General features: G+C 46.7%; 1 protein-coding gene across 1 annotated transcript in view; it reads right to left on the bottom strand.

Annotated features, from left to right (window-relative positions):
* LOC144158330 (uncharacterized) overlaps positions 1–21880 on the bottom strand; it is a 102367-nt gene that overhangs the window by 47415 nt on the left and 33072 nt on the right. The window contains exons 4-7 of the mRNA XM_077689151.1: positions 19139–19276; positions 16903–17035; positions 8070–8431; positions 6690–6830 (exon numbers count right to left, since the gene is read on the bottom strand). Coding sequence (XP_077545277.1) covers positions 6690–6830; positions 8070–8431; positions 16903–17035; positions 19139–19276 — 774 coding nt within the window. The remainder of the gene's footprint in view (positions 1–6689; positions 6831–8069; positions 8432–16902; positions 17036–19138; positions 19277–21880) is intronic.

Below are 21880 nucleotides of genomic sequence, written 5' to 3'. Positions count from 1 at the left end.
AGTTTTTGCAAAGATCACCAAATGCCTGTATCTTTGGACTAAGAGTTTTTCACAATAGTATGGCACAGAGTACCGAATGAATAGAAAAGAACTCCGCTTCAAAGACAATACCATTGCAAAAGGGACAGGACGGCCTACTCTTGAAATAGCGAATGAACTCCTCCACATTTGGCACAAGTTGACCGTGGTGTTCTGTTTACAACATATCCGTGTGTGCATTGTTTAAGTGACCAAGTGTGCAATCGAGATATTTGTTTTGTGTACTCTTGAGTTGTAGTAGCTATATTTGGTTATCGCACATTTTTTTTGCATGAGCATACCAACTATTTTGGCAGAGTTCACGGGTTTTTTAATGAATGGTTTGAGACCGAGGTAAGGGACAAAGACGTAGTCCGCATTGGTAGTAAAACCGCAGCAGATGGTTTTTTTGTGATCTCCTGATTTCCTGCTATTACGCAATGTCCGTAACCAAGCAGATTGTGATGTAGATCAACATAAAGTATGCTGACATGGTAGTGTTCAAGAGCTAGTTGGACACTGCATTTTTGTGATGCTTTGTTAGAGGCAGAGGTTCCTTTACGCTGCAAGAATCTGTGTATATAGCCGAGCAACTTATTCTGAGTTGAATATACGTTTTTACAGCGATGGCAACATTATGAGCCTCAGCTGTGAAAATTCTCGCGTTAGGGTTCAGCGTTTTTTTAAATGGTCACATGTGATTCTAGGGAGTGTTTTTGACGCGCCTGTGCAAAATTCTACGGAATGGTACTTGGGTTAAGCGCTTGAAAAATGTTGGCGAGCCAGAAGACAGGGAGCTTTGTTCCTGCCTATTTTTGCAAATGGGAGATCGCAGAACATCGTTTGGTAGGTTAAAAAAGGCGCATAAATCCGCAAAATGAGTTTTCTACGTGTCATACAAGATAAAAGTTATTTTGGATGCTAGAGTATTTAGACAGTAACCACACGAACACGCCCGCGCGCTCCGTTCCACACGCGTTCTCGTTATGTACGCGCCCAAGCACGTGACGAGGGTGAGGGCAAGGACCCACACGGAGGCGACGGAGGCGCGCGAGCGTGCGCTGCCCCGCGCTTGACGGGATTGATTGATTGTAGGGTTTAACGCGCCGACGCAAAGCAGGCGATGAGGCGCGCCGTAGTGGAGGGCTCCAGATTAATTTTGACCACCTGGGGATCTTTAACGTGCGCCGAAATCTCGCTCACACGGGCGTTTTTGCTTTTCGCCTCCATCAGAAAAGCGGCCTCAGCGGCCGGGAAGCTTGACGGGAGCACCCAACACTGTCATCGCAACACACATCAACGTCGGATTTTTATCTTACAGCAGAGAAACGTTACCTTTAATGCCAGGTTCGAACTAAATCACAGCTGCATCGTCGCTTCGCTAGGCACACACGACGGCGGAGAGCCATGTTTGCCGCCGGCTGACGAAGTTTGAGCGTGTGCGTTATTACTCGCCGATAGCGTGTTTTGCTGGTGTGACGCTGAGGAAGCGCATGCACCCAAAAACATTTGCGGCTAATGAAGCAACTACGCCGATTTATCACGAGGAGACGGGCAGCGACAGCGTCGATGTTGGCTACGGCCACCGGCGGATTCACCCGCCGCCCCTGCCGCCGCCCGGCCGGCCAGGGAAATGGAAGCGCGTAGAGCGGCGGCTCTGATTGGGCGCGGCCGGTAGGCGCGCAGGAGTGGAGTGGAGTGGAAAACGTTTTTTATTATCGCATTGAGTGCTACCGTAGGCGGTGGGTGGACATCCTAGTCCGGTAGTCCACCCCGTACTGCGACGGCCCGGGCACGCGTCACAAGAAACTCCTGATCCGCGAGCTGGCCACTCCGCAGCAAGCTCTCCCACTGCTCAAGGGTGTGTGGTTTTGGGGGTTGGGGGTTGGCAGAGCACATTCAAACCAAATGAGTAGTTGTTGTAGTTGGGGTGCCGGGGCAGTATCGGCAGTTGGGGGGTTTGCGGTTGGGAAAATCTAATGGAGGAAGGTGTGGATGTGGTAAGTCTCGGTCTGGATTCGTCGCCAAATGTGTGCGTCGGCCACAGCTAGGAATGCATGTGGGGGCGGTAGAGCCGTGCGGGAAGCTCTGTACCGATAAAGGATGTCGGAGTAGTTTTGTGAGAGTGGGTGCAGGACCGGAGGGAAGCTAAGGGGGTCGTCTTCTTCCCCTTCAAAAAATGCCCGGTGGGTAGTTGGCGGGCAGTGGCATGCGCCACCTCATTGTCAGTTATGGACGTATGGGCTGGAATCCATACAATGCGGGTTTCTGGCAGTTTTCGTCGTTGTTTGAGGATGGCAATTGCAAGGCCGTTGATGTTCCCCGTTGCAAACCGTCGGCAGTCCGTTTGCAAATCGGTGAGCACGGTAATGTTGGACGTCGGGGCGTGAACCACCGCTAATGCGATGGCCGCTTCTTCAGCTGTACTTGCAGAGCCGGTATGGAATGTCGCTGTTGCCCGTGTGCTACCATCCGCCCTGAACACCGCAGCCGCATCTGCATGTTGAAAGCAGTAGCTCGCGGCGTCTGTGTAGCACGCTTCGGGGTTCGTGGCATGCCTCGCTGTAATAAAAAGCCGTGCGTGTTGTCACCTGCGACCAGCATTGTAAGTCGGATGCATGTGCTTTGGAACTGGAAGCACCCGTATGGCAGCTCGTTGGATCGCTGTCGTGCGCTGCAGGGTGTCGATTGTTGGTGGAAGGGAGTAGCCCGAAGTGCTTAGCACATATCGCCCTGTAGCATTTAGCTGAAGCCGTTGATACTGACTGTTGGTGTGGGCTTCAATTAGTTCAGCCAGGATGTTATGCAAGCCCAGTTGGAAGAGGCGGGAAGTTGATGTGAAGACTGGTAGGTCAAGAGATGTTTTGTAGGCTTTGCGAATCATTATGTCGATTTTGTTGGACTCTTTGTCTTGAGAGCCATGTAGGGTGTTCCATAAGTGATTCTGCTGACCAGCATGGCCTGAAGAATTCCGCATGTGTCTGCTTCTTTGAGCCCATGACGGCGGGAGCACACAGGTTGAATAAGATGAGTCAATTCGGCCACAGTCAGTTGAAGCCTAAGAAGCGTTGCTGCTCCGCTTCGATCATGGTGGTAGGGAATTCCCTGGATTCGGCGCGTTTGCACTGTAGGAACGACAGTATCCTTCATGGTAAAAATCGGATCTGGGGTTTGTGGAACGGGTCGCTCCTGTGTACGCGAGCGCATGATGAGTAGGGCAGATTTTGAAGGTGCGCACGTCAGGCCGCACGTTTGCAGGTATGCCAATGTGGTGTCGACCGCTCGCTGTAGCTGATCTTGCTGGTGGCCTGATGACCCTTTGGTGATCCGCAGTGTTACGTCGTCTGCATACAGAGCGTGGGAGACATCCTCTGTTTATTTAAGCTGGGATGGTAACCCCTATAGAGTGATTTTAAAAAGCATAGATGAAATCACTGGCCCTTGGGGGGTGCCTTTCGCTGGTGTGCTGAAATTGCCAGAGACATGGGGTCCCAAGTGAAGGGTCGCGGTGCGATCTGTTAGAAAGGCACGCACATAGTAGTAAGCTGCGGCCCCACAATGGAGGGTTTGAAACCGGTAGAGAATTGCTGCATGGGTGACATTATCAAACGCACCCTGTACGTCCAGTAGTGCTAAGATGGAGCTGGGTTGAGTCGAACTCAGGTTGTTGATAATTAGCTCTTTTAGTTGCAAATGGACATCTTGGGTCGACAAATGGAGTCTAAAAGCAAACATTGTATGTCGGAGCATGTGCCTCTCCTCTAAGTTGTCGGTTCGGTGAGCCGGCGTGTAATAAATTGCTCGAACTACTTCCCGACGCACGATGTTAGAGAGATAGGGCGCAGGTTATCGATGGCGATGGGCTTGTTAAGCTTGGGTAAGAGCGTTATTTCGGCATGTCGCCAGTGCGCCAGTACCGTGCCCTGAACCCAGTGATGATTGTAGCGCTCCAGTAGCGACTCGTGGTGTTCTTCGTTCAGGTTCCGCAGGAGGCCGTAGGTTATCTGGTCGTGGCCTGGTGCAGTGTTACGGGTTATCTTGGCTAAGGCTTGATCCAGTTCAGTGTTAGTAAACGCGGCGTCGACAGAGGGGTTGGGTGCTCCCATGTATTCTGGGTTGGTGATTACTGTCGTATCATCCCCAAAAGTCTCGATGCACACTTGGTCCCACAGTTGGCCAGGCGTGGACGGATGGTTGTGCAGGAGGCGGGTGGCATGTTGGGCCATACATGTCTTCGATGGTGGCGAGCCCATAAGGTGCCTCAGTATGCATCAAGTCTGCTTGGTCGGGAGAGTTCTCCCTAATTGGTCGCAAAACGTGCGCCCAATTTCGGGAGTGCAGTTTTTGGGCGTAATGAAGTGCTTGCTGAATAATGCGAGCAATTTTCCGTTTCAGATACCGGTTGTGCTTTTGGCACCGCCACCTGTTCAGCAGGCTTCTTCTGGCTACCCAGAGAGGGTCAAGGTGGTTGTCAACCATTGGGGTATCAGAAGTGAGGGCTATGTGCTTAGTGTGGGCCTGCTGTAGCTCGTATAGGCGCTGCGACCACAACTCAATGGTCTCTGTTGGTGATGGTAGGGTTGTTGGGTCCTGTCGGAAGTTAGGCCAGTTGGTGAGTTTGGCAGTTACAATTCGGCGCGGGCCTACTGGATGTGAGAGCGTGAGTTTGATGCTGAAGTGGTCGCTGCCAAGAGTTTCAGGCAGGGCCTCCCAGGTTAGTTGTGGCGCGTTTCGGGCAAAGCTGAGGTCGAGAATGGTATCCCTCGTTACGCTCGTTACCGTTAGGTCGTTGCATAGCATAAAGCTATAGAGTTTAAGGCGCTAAATATCTGGCCATGCCAGACCTTCGGGAAAGCGACGCGCTTCGCCTCGTGACCGGGCGCCTGAGCGCGTAAAATCGAGGGCGCAAGCGCGTGCGTGGGGTTACCGCTTTTCAGATAAAGCATAAGGCTGGGGAGGCTAAGGTCGTTTTAGGAACATACCTAGAATTTATGTGTCTTGTTACTGCACGTTCAGACTTTTATGTCTTTGGCACGAAGAAGCAGGCAAACCAGAAAATGTTCATATATTCACTTTGGTCGTCGAATTTGGTAACGTTCCGACTAACTGCTTATGGAGGACACCGACAATATCTCACATTTCTTATTGCATGTGTATTAATCCGGCAAGGTTTTGACGCAGCTCAGCTTCTAATATGAACCCTAAGCAAAATACCAGTGAAAGCATAGGGTCGGAAAAATCTGGCACAAATATACTGTCGGCAAGGTAGAAACACTGTATTGACTGTTCTCAGAAGGCTACGGAATTGCTAGCAAAGTTCGGCTGCAATTACTTTTGACCCTCATTTTTTATGTAGGAACGCCACGAAACGAACTATTACTCAAATATAGCCTGTTATTAAACACCCAATTTTTGTAGCTAAACAGCACCGCTTAACACACATACCATTTTAATAAATGCTTCTTAGCAGCTGTCAACTGAGGGAAGCTGTTGTTCATTAGGTAAATTTCAGCGAATCTGCGTTTACTCGATTTTACGGGTTTGCGTTGGGGATTTTATTTCACCCAGCAGGCTAAGCAGGAGCTTTTGTGGCCGCATACCTTAAGGTGCGTCAAAATGTGACGCCAAAGATAAGTGCAAAAAATAAAACATGAGACAAAAGTACGTGTAAAATGGTGCTTAGCTAAAGTGACAATGTTTTAACTGAGCCACGTCTGCGCCGAACGGTGAAAATTAGCAATATTATTGCTTCTTTAAGAGGTCTTTCTTCATTGAAGTCAATGATTAGGCCATCAGAAAAATCGAATTGACGTGGCTCAAAACGTGGAGATACAAACCCCTATGACTTATTCTACTTATTTGGTTGGCATAGTCATTTTTTCAATTCATGTCGTTATGACCATTTCGTAGCCACGCACATTTGTGTTTCTGGAATAACTGCTCATTCGCAGTAACTTGGAATAGTGAAACAAGACAATTATGCTGTCATTCCTTTCTTTGTCAGCCAGGTAACATTTACACATGGCAGTTATTTTGAGGCATTTCTTTCACCCCTCGTTTCTGCCGTAGCTAATCGTGGTCAGATGACAATACGCCGGGAGGCCGTCCTGCGTGTCGAGGCCCATGGGCCACGAAGAAAAAAAATGTAGGGCGCAATTTAAAGGCTGGCCTTCTGATGCCAAAGATGGAACTTTAATCGCAAACCCTTAAAGAAGTAATCGATATATTTAAGAAAACACATCAAGCAGTAGGGACTCCGTAGCCATTTTTCGGTGCTTGATTACACCCTGATACTTTCCCCGTGGCTCGCCGTGACACTTACGTGTGGTTTCTCTATGACGTCACGTAACATTGTCTGTGTGACTGGGAGCCGCCGACCTATGGATCCGCCAAGAATCATTACTGGGCCATATCAGTGAGACTTCTATTTCGTTTGACCGAATCACTTGAATGGTAACGAGCAGTTACTCCATTGATAACTAACGTGTGACCTGTTGCGCTAGCGCGAATTTGAGTTTTGGAATGGTTGCGTTTTTTCATCACAAAAACGTCATTACTGGTTGCAACAGGGCTTGATGAGTTACCAAAGGCTAGTTCTTTCCAATTGAGCAAAGCTGTAAGCGGTCTTCATAGGAACTTTGACGCATCTGTCCGGCTGAAACGTTTCTTACCGTGTCATCGTTTTCTACAGGTGGTACACCGTGCCGCCGCCTCAACCTGTTGTGATGTAGCAAAACTTGTCTTTGAAGCTTGCGCATGGACTTCGTAAATCTGCCGTTGAAGTCCTCCGGCTCGTCGTCACCGCTGATAACCTGTGTGTCCGGGAGAAAGAAAACGAACGAGGAGAGAAAACTTAGCTGCCTTGAAGATCCTCCACTTACATGTCTGAAGTTTACGGTTAGAAACCTTTTGGGGACATAAAGTTCATAAACAGCATTCCTGCGCGGGGTCCACTTTGCGGGGAGGGCTGTCACTGCATTGAGAGAGCACACTCGCGTCAAAGTTTTCGAGGTTCATGAACAAAACAAATAAGTTAACTGTAGAGGCCTTTATTATAACAAGCGTGGTGGTTTGTCTGAAATCTTCGTTGATGAAGTCTACTTAGCGCGCCGTATTTTGAATGCTTATGCTTTTTACCACAATGAAGATTTGGGGAAATGTTATTCTCTATGCTCCTTGTTTCGCTGTCTGGTCGTAGAAGGAAACGTAACTCCAGCGAGTGTAGAGCGCCTAAACTTTGACAGGCAAACAAGGACGACAGCGACTACAAAAGACTACTATATTGTGTTATAAGAATTTCCAACTCCATCGCGTGGGCGACAACTCAATCGTGGGTCAGTGCCGTAGCGGGACTTGGTATTTTCAAGTCGACAGGAATAAGGACGCGCGCAGAAGGCCGCTTTTCTGTGACCCCGTTGCGCGGGCACGCCTATTTCCTCCTGTTCCGTTGCTTCATGAATACCACCGGATAACGGCTTGTAAATGTTTGTATACGGTGCGCATTAAAAAACTGGTCGGCTAAACGGCTACCACTACGGTAAACGCACATTTCAAATGTGAGGTCAACCCAGAAAGGCGATGGTTTTTATTCTGACGTGGGAAGCAATGAAGAGATTGATATATGACAGTAAAATTTGTTTCCTGATGGTTGCAACTCTGCAGAACTGCGAAGTTATTTGGCTTGCATCAGTGAAAATTAGGGTATTTTTATGACATTTATTTGGTTCGTGTCTCATTCCTGTGCGGCTGCCTAAATCATAATCTATGTCTGAGTGAAGAACGGCAGCCTAAACGTTAGATAGGCGCAGGGGAAGAATTCAAATGCACTTGAATTTTGTTTCCGCCTGTACATATCATCATGCTCATATCAATGAAGAGCAAACTACAGAAGTGTTCTTAAGACCATTCCTTGTCGAAACCTTACGAATCTGTGCTCCTCCGCATTTGAACTTAGCACAGCGATACATCATCGGAGGAGAATGCAGAACTTTCTATTGGTTCCTCTTACTTTTGTGTCTGACAACACAGCAGGCACGCAGATCTGTGCTCACCCCATCACGAAATTCGAAACCAGTACGAAGCTGTTCATTCTCTCCTTCTTCTTCTCCTTCGCCGCCGCCTCCTCCGTGTCCTTTGCCGCCCCCACCTTGGTGTCCTTTGCTTCCACCTTCCTCTCTTTCGCTGTAAGGACTGCCGGGCTTGGGCACATTTTCCGAGTAACCACCAATCACGTTTCCGGACGGGTCGTAGTTGCACACAACGTATGTGTTGCCTTTGTATGTTGCTATGCCTGTGCCCAGCCTTCTACTTTTCTTCCACATGAGCTGTGTGAAGTGGCCTGCCTTAGGAACGTACTCGTTTCCGAAGGTGTAGTACTTTATTTCGTCGTACCAGCAGTCCACGGCGGTTTTTCCTGCACAAGAACATGAGGAAAACAAGGGTGATCTGGGGACACTACGTGGTAAACTTTGATAACGCAGTAGAACGGAAAATTGGAGTAGTTGGTAGCGGTTCATCTTGAAGGAGCAAGCGCTCACACAACATGAAGGAAAGTAGAAAAAAAACAGAGACGACACGGCGCTAACTCGCAACTATTTGTTTATTGAAAAGAAACACAAATATATCCTTTACATATCTCACGTGGTCCGTTCATCTCGCTTAAGATAAAACCATGAAAGTCACTTTTTACAGGGATCAATTGCGTAGCGGTGTACACGTGACAATCGAAGGGAAAGTGCATTAAAACAGGAAACTGCTACGATCGCAATGAATGGCAGAGATAAAAATATTATTTGTCTGTTATAACAATTAACAGGAAACTAACATAGCTATCTCCAGACCTTTTAATGTGAAATGCTTCTATCAGCTCTCGAGTGGTTTTATCGCGACGCCGTGAGAAAACTGGGCTATCGGAGAAGATGGGTGAACACCCATCCATGGTGCAGTGTTCCCATAGTTGGGAGCCGTGCTTTCATTTTTTTGTCTTTGAGTTCTTGCAGACGTTTGTTTAAGCATCGCCAAGTTTGTCCTACATACATGTGGCCACACGTCATCGGTATCAGAGAAACAACACACGTTGCACAAGGCACAAAGTGGGAAGTATTTTTCACTTGGAATGCTTGTTTTCTTGCTCGCTTCTCATTCGGCAATTACATGCCATCTATTTTGCCGCATAACCTGGTCAGTTTGTTTGGGGCCGAGACAACCACGTCCACGTCATACCGGTTAGCAACGTCTTTTAACCCGTGCGACATCTTGTGCATAATACAAAATTACGACAGGTTTTTTCACACCTATTTTCTTTATCTCGATCCCCCCCATCTAATTTCGCGCCTTTTATTAACCTGCTAACACGTTATGGGCAAACGAACAAGTGAGTGCAGCGAAGCGGCCGATGAAAACCAAGCGCGCATGCTTCTGACAACTGAACGTCAATGATACTGTTGCAGCCATCTTGCCTTGCGCGTAAAACTCGAACATGCTCGGTTCGTAATTCTTGTTTTTTTAAATCGGCAGCGGCTCAAAAATAGAAGAACGCAGTAACTAACACATTCGATTTATTTTTGTTTTAAGAGGGTAGGTTGTAATACAAAATTCTCCTAACACCAAGGCTGAAAAATACACACGATTAATCATCCATACCGTGTCTATAGGCCTTCTGAACGAAACCGTCTGTTAAAAGTTTTCGTCTAGACGGGTGCGGCGCCATTTTACTTCAGGTTGTGTATTTCAAGCTTTTGTTTCATGAAATCCTCGACAAAATTTTTGCTCTCCACCGGGAAATAGGCAATTACAAAAATTGCCCGCGCAAGACGACTTTGTCATGTCAGAGTTTGATTGGATCGGTAATCACTGTGCGGATTAACAAATCGCCTGTGAAGATATCCAGTGATGAAGAGCAGCTTGGTAAGGAATTCGAGGAAAATATTGAAATCCCGCTCTACAGCTCACGCTGGCGACCCTCCGCCAAAAGCGCGCTCTGTAGCGCACCGTGAGCCGACAAAAGCTTATTTCTCATATAGACTGCACAGCAGACCTTCAGATTCGGTCTGCAGAAATTTTGCTTACTAATGATACAAACCGAGTCAATAGGTGACCGGTAAAAAGCGCAAATGCTCATGCGTACATTGTCTCCTCCCGCGGATCCCCACCACTTCCGGTTCAACAGCTCTCCTGGCGTCCCGTAGGCTTGCTGCTTTCACGCGCGCGTGTGCTTGTTGTTTATCTGTTTACACCTAAAAAGAAACGCTCATGCATCGCACATTTATTTATAACAACTATGAATCCTACTAGGGACTCTTCTGAAAGGTGATCACTCTGTGACAACTAAACAACACGGACACATGCGCGTGAAAGCCGCCGGCGTACGGTAGGTAAGGTGAGATCGCGAACCGGAAGTTGCGGAAGCAGACGTCGTACCCATGGGCATTTGCGCTTTTTACCGGTCACATCAGTTACAATAAATGTCTACCTCCCCCTTGGGGTTTGCTGTCTCTCCGCTATCGGCCATGCGCACAGAAGCTCTCTTCTTCTACTACACCTTGTCTCGCGAAGTACACCACAGTGCGCGAGTAGGCAGCAAACCGAATCAACTTAGCAAACATTACCCTGGTGATGGTTTGTACGTGGGACGTACCCGGACATGACGGAATCGGCTAAGGAGACCTTCTATCTCGCCACCCAATGTTTGAAGCTACCTTGATAGTTTGAGTGAGGCACTACTGTGGCACAAGCAAGTTCACGATTGTGTAAGCTGTCGCGTAACAGGCTTTACCTAATCCTTTTAATATGAATACACATCACATATTCCACGCGACAGAATCCGTCTCAACAAATCCACAGGCCGTGCGAAGTTGTTTTCACAACTACATATAGCTTTTCGCCAGAAGCAAAACTGCCCATAGGTTTCAACGTCCTGGGGAGGCCTGAAACCGGGCAGCATTTTGACTCCCGGATTTCCAATTTGTGTGTGTTACAAAGTGTTAAAAGTTATACCTTGCCTATGATCAGGAATGTACCCCGCTCCTGTTTTCGTCGCACGGTTCAGAAATGTCGCCGCTCGGGCACGTCAGCAGAAAATGCCGTAAGACGGACTTATCGAATTTCGCCATGGCCTCTACCCGCTTAACGCTCCTTTATCGTTTCTGGCAGTTCGGAGGTGGGAGCTGACCAACTTCTTTTTCTTCTCAAATTCTTGAAACCATGCTCAGTACACGCGGTCTGGCTACGGTGTGGTCGGAATAAAAGTTACGGCAAGTTTCTAACAGAGCAAACAAATACGCCAGGAGTGACTATTTGCAAACGCGGCTCGCAAGCTCCAATACCCGCCATTACTGTTCTGACCTCTTCGGACTGGGTGGTATCCCCTGCAACAACACTTCATGCCACAATACTCTGCCATATTGCGGGGAGTAGTGCACGATATATTTTAACATGAGAGTGTTTTATTCCGGGACTCATGAAGATTTCGGTTACGTCATATCCGTCACGAAAGTGACGCCAGTACAACGAAGCAAGCGGCCTGTAAGGGGTGCAACCCTGCACACAGGGTCTTGTTGGGGAAAGCAGCTTTTAGTACTAAATAACACGGGTTTTATATCTTAACACGAAAGAGTTTTATGCCGAGATACACCAAGATTTCACTGATGTCATATCCGCCATGAAAATGACGCCAGTACACCTCTGCCGAAGCGACCCGCCAGAAGCACGTCGCACCCCAAACACACCCACAAGACAGCCGCCGACCCGCAAATCATGCTCAGCTGCAGATTTCGCTGCGAATTTCACGTTCGTGTTTTACCGATTCCTATGACAGAGGCATCAACCACAGTTTTTTGCTTTCATCAGCTCTCAATAGGCGGTCTGCTCGTGACGTCACAGCACCTCTGCGGGCCCGCAGACAGCCCGGGAGATGCAGAGCATGGGCCGTCCTCTCAGCTTTCACAGGCTGAGAGGACCCTTTGTACAACCACCCCTCTAACTTGTTGCATAAAACTGGCGTCCGAGGTATGCCTGAACAACTGGACCCTTTGCTTTCTTGCCTTCCATTGCTGTTGCTTTATTTCGTCTAGCCTTTCCTTCTTTCTTTCCTTGCGGCAAAAAACTAAGAAAACTGTTCTGGTGAGAGGTGGTAACGCGTATAGTGAGGACCACAGCTATTTCAATCCCAAGATGACAGCAAGCCCTCGCGAAGCATAATGCAGTGAACGTGGCAAAAATATTCTCAAGAAGAGGTTGTGAATACTTGAAGTACAGACAACTGAGCAAGTCAATAAATAAAAATGACATTTCGGAAGCTGTGCCGCTCGCTCGTCCGGAACAAAAATATTCTGTTTGTGAACAAGGGAACCTTCCATTCAGTTAACGGGCATGGGCAAAGGTGCGCGAATTTTCACATTTTCGGAGGAACATTTGCATGTAGGTTCTTATCATTTCACACCCATCTTTCATAATGTTCTGGAGATCATTTGAACAAAATTTTAACCTCGAAGAAGCAATTGTTTTGAAGTTATAAGCGTTATGTTATTTTCGTAGGGGCCGGCGAGCAGGGCGCATTTGAAGCACAGGCAAGCAAAGCGAATCTAGCTAACTTCCGCGACAAAGGGACCCTTTAAATGCCATAGTCGTTTTATTGCGTTGCTGTTCACGAAGCTTGACAAGTGAAATCAGCTCGCCTGCGCTTTCTTGGTAATGTTATAGCCAAAACCGGCATGTAAAAAAAACATCCACCGTACGTTCGAGAATCTTCCATTAAATGGCGCTGCGGAGCTGCGCGGGCTGAGCTTAAAACTAGCCATTTGAACTTTAGCTGAGCATCCAGCTTCTCTTGGCCAGCGTCCCATTCGTAAGCGGAGCTTCCAAATAGCCATTCTTTCATAGCTATACACTTGCCTTGATGTAGCTTATCTTTCCAATGACCCGACGTCAGTGAATGTCATCAGTAAGCTATCGCCTCAGCTTACTTCGTCAGAACCGCGCGTGTAAAAAAGCAAACCGACAAACTCTGGCTAGGTATCACTACGGGCGCGCGGGACAACTTCGTCGGCTGGAAACTCGTCCCGCTCTCTCGATCTTTTTCTTCTTGCTGTATGTACCGAACACATGCACGTACGGAGTCCTGCGTGCTCCGGAAGTAACCATCTTCCCGGAAAACAAAAAGGGGCACACTGGGGAAGTTCAACCATGCTAGGAAGGCTCTTAGGGACAAAACAGCACTCCCTCATCAGAGGAGGATCTGGCCACCCTGATGTAGTAGTTGGCCGCCACCTATGAACCAACTCAACTCTCCGCTCTCAGCCCCCAGCAGCTGTAGAGGACCTGTCCACGGCGGTGGGCCGAACAGTGATACAGGAAAGGTTGCTAAGTAACTTGACCCTGGCAACGTTCAACGCACGCACTCTGGCTAGCAAGGGAAGCTTAGCTTACTACTAGAGGAGCTCTCGGACATTAGGTGGCATATTATGGGGTTGCAGCTAGTTAGAAGGACAGGATAAAACTTTAAGGAGCTCACTAGGGGACATGTTCTGTGCTACAGAGGGCCCAAGAGAAGGAAGAACAAGGGGTGGGATTTTCAATCCCCAGAGAAATAGTAGGAAACGTGGAAGAGTCTTTCAGCATTAGTGAGAGAGTGGCAGATATTGTGATTAAGCTAAACAAGCAATACAAGTTAAAGATAGTGCAGGTATATGCGCCTACAACCATCTATGATGATGAAGCCGTAGATAGCTTCATCGAGGACGTCGAATGAGCAAAGAAGAAGGCAACAATGCAATTCCCAAGTGTGGTGAGAGACTTTAACGCAAAGGTCGGTAAGAAGCAAATGGGAGAAATGGGAGAATGGTCAGTGGTAAACTTCTGATTAGATAATCGCAACAGTCAAGGAGGTACACTGGTGGGACTTACACAGAGAAAGAATGTGAAGTTAATCAACACATTATTCTACAAACTAAAAAATAGGAAATCGACTTGGAAAAGTCCCGATTGTACAACGAAAAATGAAATCGACTTTATCGTGACAACCCGGGTATCGTCCAAGACGTAGACGTGGTAAGTGAGATTCGGAGTATCGATCACAGGATGGTTAGATGCAAGATAAGCCGAATCTTAGACGAGGAAGAACAAAACAAATGAAAACTAACTAACGCCGCATAAAATCAGTCAGAGCTACATCGCCGGAGTTTGAAATAACTCTTAAAAAAAAAACAAATTCTCGCTTTTGAACGAGCAGAGGAAGTCCGTGTAGACAGGCTAAATGAAAACCTAACATCAGCACTCAATGAATCAGCAGCAGCTGCGGTAAAAGCAACATGTAGAGAACCAACTGCAAAACTAACTAAAAAACCAAGGAACTGATGGCCAAACGTAGGAACATGAAAGTGTCAAGTACGGAAGATCGTATTGAATTGGCTGAGCTGTCGAAATTAACAGAAATGATATAAAAGACATTCGGCCTTATAACATGACAGTGGTCGAGGGAACGCTGCCAATAGGAGGAAGCTTGAAAGCAACTAAGAGAAAGGCATCTGCAAAGACAGGATCTACACACTCAGAGACGAGCAGGGTAACATGAATCACAACTTGGACGAGGTAATAAAGGTAACAAAGCGATTCTACAGCAGACTCTATGCCAGCGACGTTATACTAAGGGGAGTACAAGGGGAGTACCAAGGCTGAGAGTACAAGCTTAACTTCGGATGTGCAACTAGTAACTAAAGAAGAGGTAAGAAAGGCTCTCTTAAGGTCATGGTAAGAGGAAAAGCGGCAGGTGACGACACATACCCGTACATCTTTTGAAGGAGGGAGCAGATATTCTGGTAAAGCTAGCTGTACTATTTTAGGAATGCTTGATGAATCAAAAAGTGCCCACATCCTGGACAAACGCCAAGATTATTCTGATTCCTAACAAGGGAGATCCCAAGGACCTCAAGAATTACAGACCTGTCAGCCTACTCTCAGTTATTTACAAGCTCTTTACCAAAGTTATAGTTAGCCGCATACGTAACAGCCTGGCTTCCCATCAATCCAGAGAGCAGGCTGGGTTTAGGAAAAGGTACTCAAAAATGGATCACATCCATGTCGTTAACCAAGTGATAGAAACATCCGCCGACTACAATAAATCCCTTTACGCGGCATTTATAGATTACGAGAACGCGTTTGATTCTGTACTCATCGCAGCCGTTTTAGGAGCACTAAAAGACCAGGGAATAGAGGAAACATACATAAGATTTCTAGAACACATATATAGGAAATGCACGGCCCTGCACAATAACCCTTCACAAGCAAAGCGGTAAATTTCTGATCTCTAAAGGAGAAAGACAGGTCGGTACTATCTCTCCAAAAGTATTCACATAATGTTTGGAAGGGGTGTTTAGAAACTGTGACTTGAAAAACATAGCATTAAGGATAAGTGGAGAATACTTGAGCCATTTGAGGTTTGCGGACGACATAGCCTTGCTGAGTAAGAATGCAGAACACATGCATAGAATGCTTGAGGAACTACAATCAGAAATCACGGCCTTTGGGCTAAAAATAAATAGGAATAAATCTAAAGTATTCAGGAATAAGAATGCCAACAGCGTCTTTTTCAGACTAGGAAACGAAACGCTAGATGAAGTAACAGAATATAACTACCTCGGACAGATGGTTTGTGCTGACCCCAACAATGAGAGAGAAATCCGGCGCAGAATAGGTATGGGCTGCAGAGCACTCGGCAAGCACTCCCAAATAAAGAAAAGTAAGCTACCTCTGTTACCCGAAAGAAAAATCTACAACCAGTGCATACCGACCGTAATGACATACGGAGCTGAAACTTGGCGGCTTACTAATCAACTATAGTGCAAACTTAGGTCGGCTCAACTGGCCATGGAACGAATAATTTTATAAATACCACTCTGGAACAAGAAACGAGCGACGTGGATTAGAGAAGAAACTAAAGTTGACGATATCATAGTTCAAATAAAGAAAAAAAAGGACTTGGGCTGGCCATGTAGGGAGACGAATCGAAAACGGGTGGACAATTAGGGTATCAGGTTGGATACAAAGAGATGCGTCCAGAAAAAGGGGAAGGCCGAGAACACGATGCAGTGGACTGCAGGGGTAAACTGTGGACTCGATTAGAGCAGGACAGGAGTGGTTGGAGGTCGATGGGAGAGGTCTTCGTCCTGCAGTGGATCTGAGCGGGCTGCTGCTACTGCTGATGATGGTGATGGTGAACAAGGCAGTCATTGCGTCGCAAAAACTCCATTTTGACAGCAGAGTGGTTTGAGCTTTTCGTTCCGCCGTATAGCTTTACCAAAGAAAATGCGAAGAAAAGACCGAACGAACGTGAGCGTGTGCCTCGTGAGAAAGGCCCGGCGTCGGCCAGCTCGACCTTCGTGAACAATCTGCCCCGAATTTGTGAATTGATTTTCTTATTTCCAGTGCTGTTCTTCTTTTCCTGACCATTATTATTTTCACTTCACGTGAGCTCGCGCCTGAAGTGGGGAGCACAAAGGTTCGTGCTACAGGCTCCGAAATCACGAAGCCGGTTGCCGCGCGTTGTTCTAGCGTGTATTAACTCGGTCCACTTTGGGAAAGATGTAAATGGCTGCAGAAAAAAATGATCTGGGCCTGCGAGTCATGAAGAAGTTTCGGAAGCGAGTTCGGAAATCCATGTGCGGTGCAACAGCCGGGTCTCCGACCATGGGGGACGGGCCGCCAGCTCGGCTGTTTCGGTAGCCTTGCACCACGATGGCAAGCGGCGGCAGTTTTTTATTTGCTGACTTGCTCATTAGCCTGCACTTGGTCTGCCCAGTTAGGTTGCCTCGTGAGACGCTGCGGCGTTCACCGATCAGATTCATAGAAAAGGCAACAGCAGTGGAAGGAGTGTTGCCAAGGCTACTTTACCGCGGAAAACCTTGTTGGAGCTGGGGTCCCACGAGGCGAAGAGGTTCTCTCCGTACTTCCTGCTGTGAGTTCGGTGCTTCATTTTCCCCATTTGAGCTAGCCTGTAGGCATATGCTTGTGCGTGACGACACATCTGTGAAAATTAGAAATGAAGCAGGGATTAGTTTTGTGTAGCAAGCTGTTTGTAAAGTGGTCACCAGACCACTCAGCTTTATGTACACCCTTCGTTAAAGTTTTCTAGGGCAATTCTAAGCCTTTTCGATCACAAAGAATTCAAATAATAAGCTTTACGTTTATTTGTAACAAAAATACTTTTTGACAGTAAGAATGAAAGGCGTTTTCTCTAGCTTTCCAGCATAAAATGTAGAGCCTAGATTGGGACATAAATTTTGTGCATTGAATTTTTCGCGGCCTGCGCACTTTCGGCTTGGTCTAGAAAATTTTGACAAACACTGCACCTAAATACTTCCTCAACGCAGTTAAAATTGTATAATAGTGTAATAATGCGGAGGTTCATTTGGCGAGTAGAATGGGGTTCTAGGCGTTCAGTAAAAGGTTTGTCCGCGATTGTGTGCTTGATGTATTTTGAGGGGATGACGATTAGTATAACGACCATCGGCTTTTCTTTTAAATCGGCGTGATGGCAAGAAAGGTCTTCCCAGGGGAATTAATCTGACTGTAGGACGTTTTATTTGTTGAACTAGGTGCGACTACTATTGGATTTATTGTTTTGTTCTCTCAAAATAACTACCGTTGCCGCGGCCCTGTATTCACCCTTTCTCACTCTCTGCTCCGCCGTTACTCTAACCGCTCTGTGGCAGTCCCCACTGCGCAAGACAAAACGCTTTCCTCGATGGATAAGCCTGGAACTTCATAAAGGTACATTTTGTTCTGTAGTTCAGACTGGGTGGACACTTCGGCATTGAAATACCGAGTTCTCGACTGCTACCGGTCTTCTTCGTGGCGCTCACGTGCGCAATGGTGTGGATAATATTTGCTCACATTCGTCCGTGTTTTCAAGGATGCAGCTCGGGCCTCAAAAAGATATGCACTCCTTTGAGTGTTGTCGTAAAAATGTTTGGCTAAGCGTCTGTTTGTCTTCTTTATAAACCTACCATTTACCATTTCGGTTCCGTCGTTTTCCTCACCCTGCCCCTTCCCTTCACTTTATTTTTTGACAATCTTTAACAGAGCGTTCGTTCGACTAACTTTTTTGTTCGATTGCAAAGTTTCCTTCCTCTGCCGCCGCTTGATGTTCGCACTTTTAAGTTGAAAAATTATTTGCGGGTATCGTGCCAAATTTTTACTTTTTAAATTTTATAATTTGACCCTCAACACTATTTTTGCTTTGGGTTTGGGTAGTTTTGCAAAACATGCGGTTCATGTCGCTCCGCACGACTTGAGTTGGCTTACATAAGCCCCTGGTTTTCATGGAACGAGTGTCTTCTGGTTCAATCCAATCTCTGAAAGGACCTGTTAGATTCAGACTACGGCAAGTGAAAATATTAGCACCGGCACTCTTTACCAAACACCCCGGGCTACGCCATGTGGTCGTAGAGGAGTGGTTTGTTGCATGGTAGCTGCGGTTTGCTGCATTTTTATTTAAGGGGATCTTCCTTGCTTTTTAGATAGCACTTTTGTTCGTTTAGCCATATTGCGAAGCATTTCTACCCCTTTATGAATCCTATGGCTTCCCGATGCTTAAACCTCACAACCGGCACTGCGTCATGGAGACATTCTTTTACGCCTGTACACCTCAAGACTTTTTAAACTGGAAGGCTTAATATTGACATAATAGGCTTGAGAAAGAGAAGCAATACCAGGGGTAAGACGGGCTTAGACGGGACAAAGGGAACAGTCACAAACACAGCACCCGTGTCTGTTATTTTTCACTTTGTCCCAGCTCAGCGCTGTCCAATTCATGCAATGAACCAACTAGCCCAGCTGCCAGTCCTTGAACCAGGGGAAGTTCCGGTAGTCGCCAAGTTCATTTGCGGTTTGCAATAGACCCAATTTTTCTATTATAAATAACAAACTTTGGAAGTCGAAGCTATTCGATTTGCTTGCGTGACTTCGTCCGTCATAGTATATTGTTTAACCGCTTTGACAAAGTAAACAGCAATTAACAACTGGGGCTCGGTTGTAGAAAATCACCGTATGATGAACAAAAAATCCCGGGAAGCGTCCCAGATTGTTGGGGCCCTTAAAGCACTATTCCCGCTCGAACGTTTCTTACCTCTTCACTGTGTTCTAGAGGAGGAACGCCGTGCTTCTTTCTCAACCTGTTGTGACGTTTCAAAACTTGTCTCTGAATCTTTCGCATGATTGGTGTGAAATCGCCCTCGAAGTCCAATGGCTCGTCACCACTAACAACCTGTGTGTCGGGAAGAAAGAACGAGTGTTAGGGAACAAGCCGCTAAATAGGCACTCTACGTGCGGAGAAGGTAACGTTCAGTAGCCTTTTCGTTGCATAAGGACATGCATAGGGACGATGCATGAGGAACATTCTCGTGCGGCTCCACGAGTATTGAGATGGCTTGTTTAGGGAGAACACACTTGCGTCAACGTTGATCAATGAATTAGCTGCAGCGACCATTAAAGGCTTGTTCATCCCGTATTTAGCAATGCTGATTTGTCGGTATGCTTCGGGCATAAATTGTGGCTAGAGCGCCGTGTCTTTATTTGCTTACTTCCTGACCCCGACGCCGATTCGAGGCAAGGGGTCTTGTCTTAAGGCTAGTCTGATATGTCAATCGGCAATGGCAGCAAAGAAAACGAGCATACGGCTCGCAATCTACTGACCTAAAAACTGGGAATTTGTTAGCAAATACCAGTCCAGAAGCTCATGTTCGCATCGGGTTAGAGCCACGTCATGTTTAAACCTTGACGCGTGAGCGCAAAGGCCCCGTCTGAGAAATGGGCAAGATTATTTCGGAAACGACGATTTACGGGGAAAAGCGAGCTTCAGAGGACAAGGGCTAATCAGAGTTTAAAGGGGGAGAGCGTGCCAGTGAGGGCACCGAGGTAGGGCAGCAAAAGGGATGAGGAACAAAAAAAACTGCGGTTGATTCCTCTGTCACAGGAATCGGGAAAGCCCGAAAGTGAAATGTGCATCGAAATCTGCAGCTAAAGGAGCATGATTTGCGAGATGGCGGCTGTCTTGTCGGTGTGCTTGGCGAGAGACGTTTTGCTAGCGGGTCGCTTCAGGAAACGTGCGACCACTTTGGTTATGCGCTGCGGCCTTTACGGCAGGCTGTTGCGTTGCGACGAGCTTTGCGACAGAGGAATCAACATAATTTTGGATTTTGCCTGTAATGTGTTCCCTATCCACAAAATCAGCTTTACAATTGTTGTTGCTGCTGCTGTTCTGTCTGCCCTCTCACAAGCACTGCGGGCTTAGGAAGGCATCGAAACACTTGTACCGCTATGATGTGCAATAAACGATCAATATATCCATCTATATAAGTGGCGAGCTACCGGATGGAGAAAAACCTGCCGTCAACAAGGACTGCAAGGTTTTTCCTTTCTTAAGACAACCTATGCGGCTTCAGTGGCGAAAGGTTCAGCTTAAAAAGCAGAAAATGTAAAAATAATGCTCTCTTTGTCGCCTATACAAGCCATTATATTTATTGGAATTATCGCTTCAAGGCTAAATATTGGAACTATCTATTTTGAGGTTGCACCAAGCAAAATATTTTCACTGAACTACTTCCAGCTGCACAGTGAAACGGCGTGGTTTGCCTCTGTAGTCTTGGCTGCATTGCCACCGAAATTAATCACCGAGTATGGTACTGGAGGTGGGGGGGGGTCGACTCAAATTGAAGTACGCGACACAAACTTTGAGTTTCCTTGTAAAAGCGTCTGATCAACGGTGGCTGCGTTTACTTTAACAACAAAAAATACGGCATTCACACGATGTGACAAAGTGACAATCATATAATATATTTTCTACATTTTCGATGTAAAGGAATTTGCTTGTTTCGAGCTGGGATGGCGTGCCCATTTCGCTGATTAATCGTGCTATTTTTGCTTAAAAAGTAGTAAAGAAAGCCCACATTGTCTTGCGCACTGCTTTCTATTGTTGTCGTGTTTATCCCCGCGTCGCCTAAAGCGACGCGGGGATCAACATAACCAAAGGAAACAAAGGGGAAACAATAACCAAATGTAGTCATGCCCAGCATTCACGCGGGAGTAAGCAGGTTTATGGCTGTCTTTTTCAGGTATTTAAAGAGGGTCGCCCTGTAACCAGTCCCGTCTTTCGATGTCCCAAATCGTACAAACAGAAGTAGCCGGTGATGCCGACATGCCTCCTTGCAGTACTTACATGTTTTATTCTAAGACATGGATTATGTGAGGCCTCCGAGGACAACATATGAGCTGCATAGCAAGAATGAATTGTGCTAAAGTACAGCAAGGGTGTTTTTGTCTTTGTATTCTTTTTCACTGTATACTATGGGCCTAAGCTCTGTTCGTACCACAGACTCAGAAAAACCACAACAATAATCTTTTGGGCGAAGTGACAGATTGCATTTTAGAGGAACAAGATGCAGACGGGAGCTATCCATGAGGTATAAATACTAATTTCTACGGCGAGAAAGCTTAGACTAACTTAGCGCACCATACCCATCTCTTTATGGCCTCGAACCACTGAAAAGTTCACTATCAGATCTCAAAAACTCAATTCCCTCCAATTCGGGAGCTTTGATTCCGCCTGCGCCCTTCATGTAATCAAATGTTTTCATACCAGCTTAAACCTCTGTGCATTATGAATGAAATATGGGCGCGAGGCTGCTGGCAAAAGGCTTAGTTATTACAAAACTTATCCAATCAGAAATACCAGGAGATCCTGCCAAACCATTACGTCTGCAAGCGGAATACATAATACACGTTATTTTCATTGTTAAGTACGTTGCTTGAATTAATGTAAGAAATTGTTCTCCACATTAGAATCAAGTATACGTGGGAATCTAGTTTATTT

This window comes from Haemaphysalis longicornis, unplaced genomic scaffold (assembly GCF_048455015.1).
Source record: "Haemaphysalis longicornis isolate Haplotype H1 unplaced genomic scaffold, Haemaphysalis longicornis Haplotype H1 scaffold_10, whole genome shotgun sequence".
In the NCBI taxonomy this organism is placed as follows: domain Eukaryota; kingdom Metazoa; phylum Arthropoda; class Arachnida; order Ixodida; family Ixodidae; genus Haemaphysalis; species Haemaphysalis longicornis.
The sequence above is the reverse complement of the archived record's forward strand: the minus strand, read 5'-3'. Positions and strand labels throughout refer to the sequence as shown.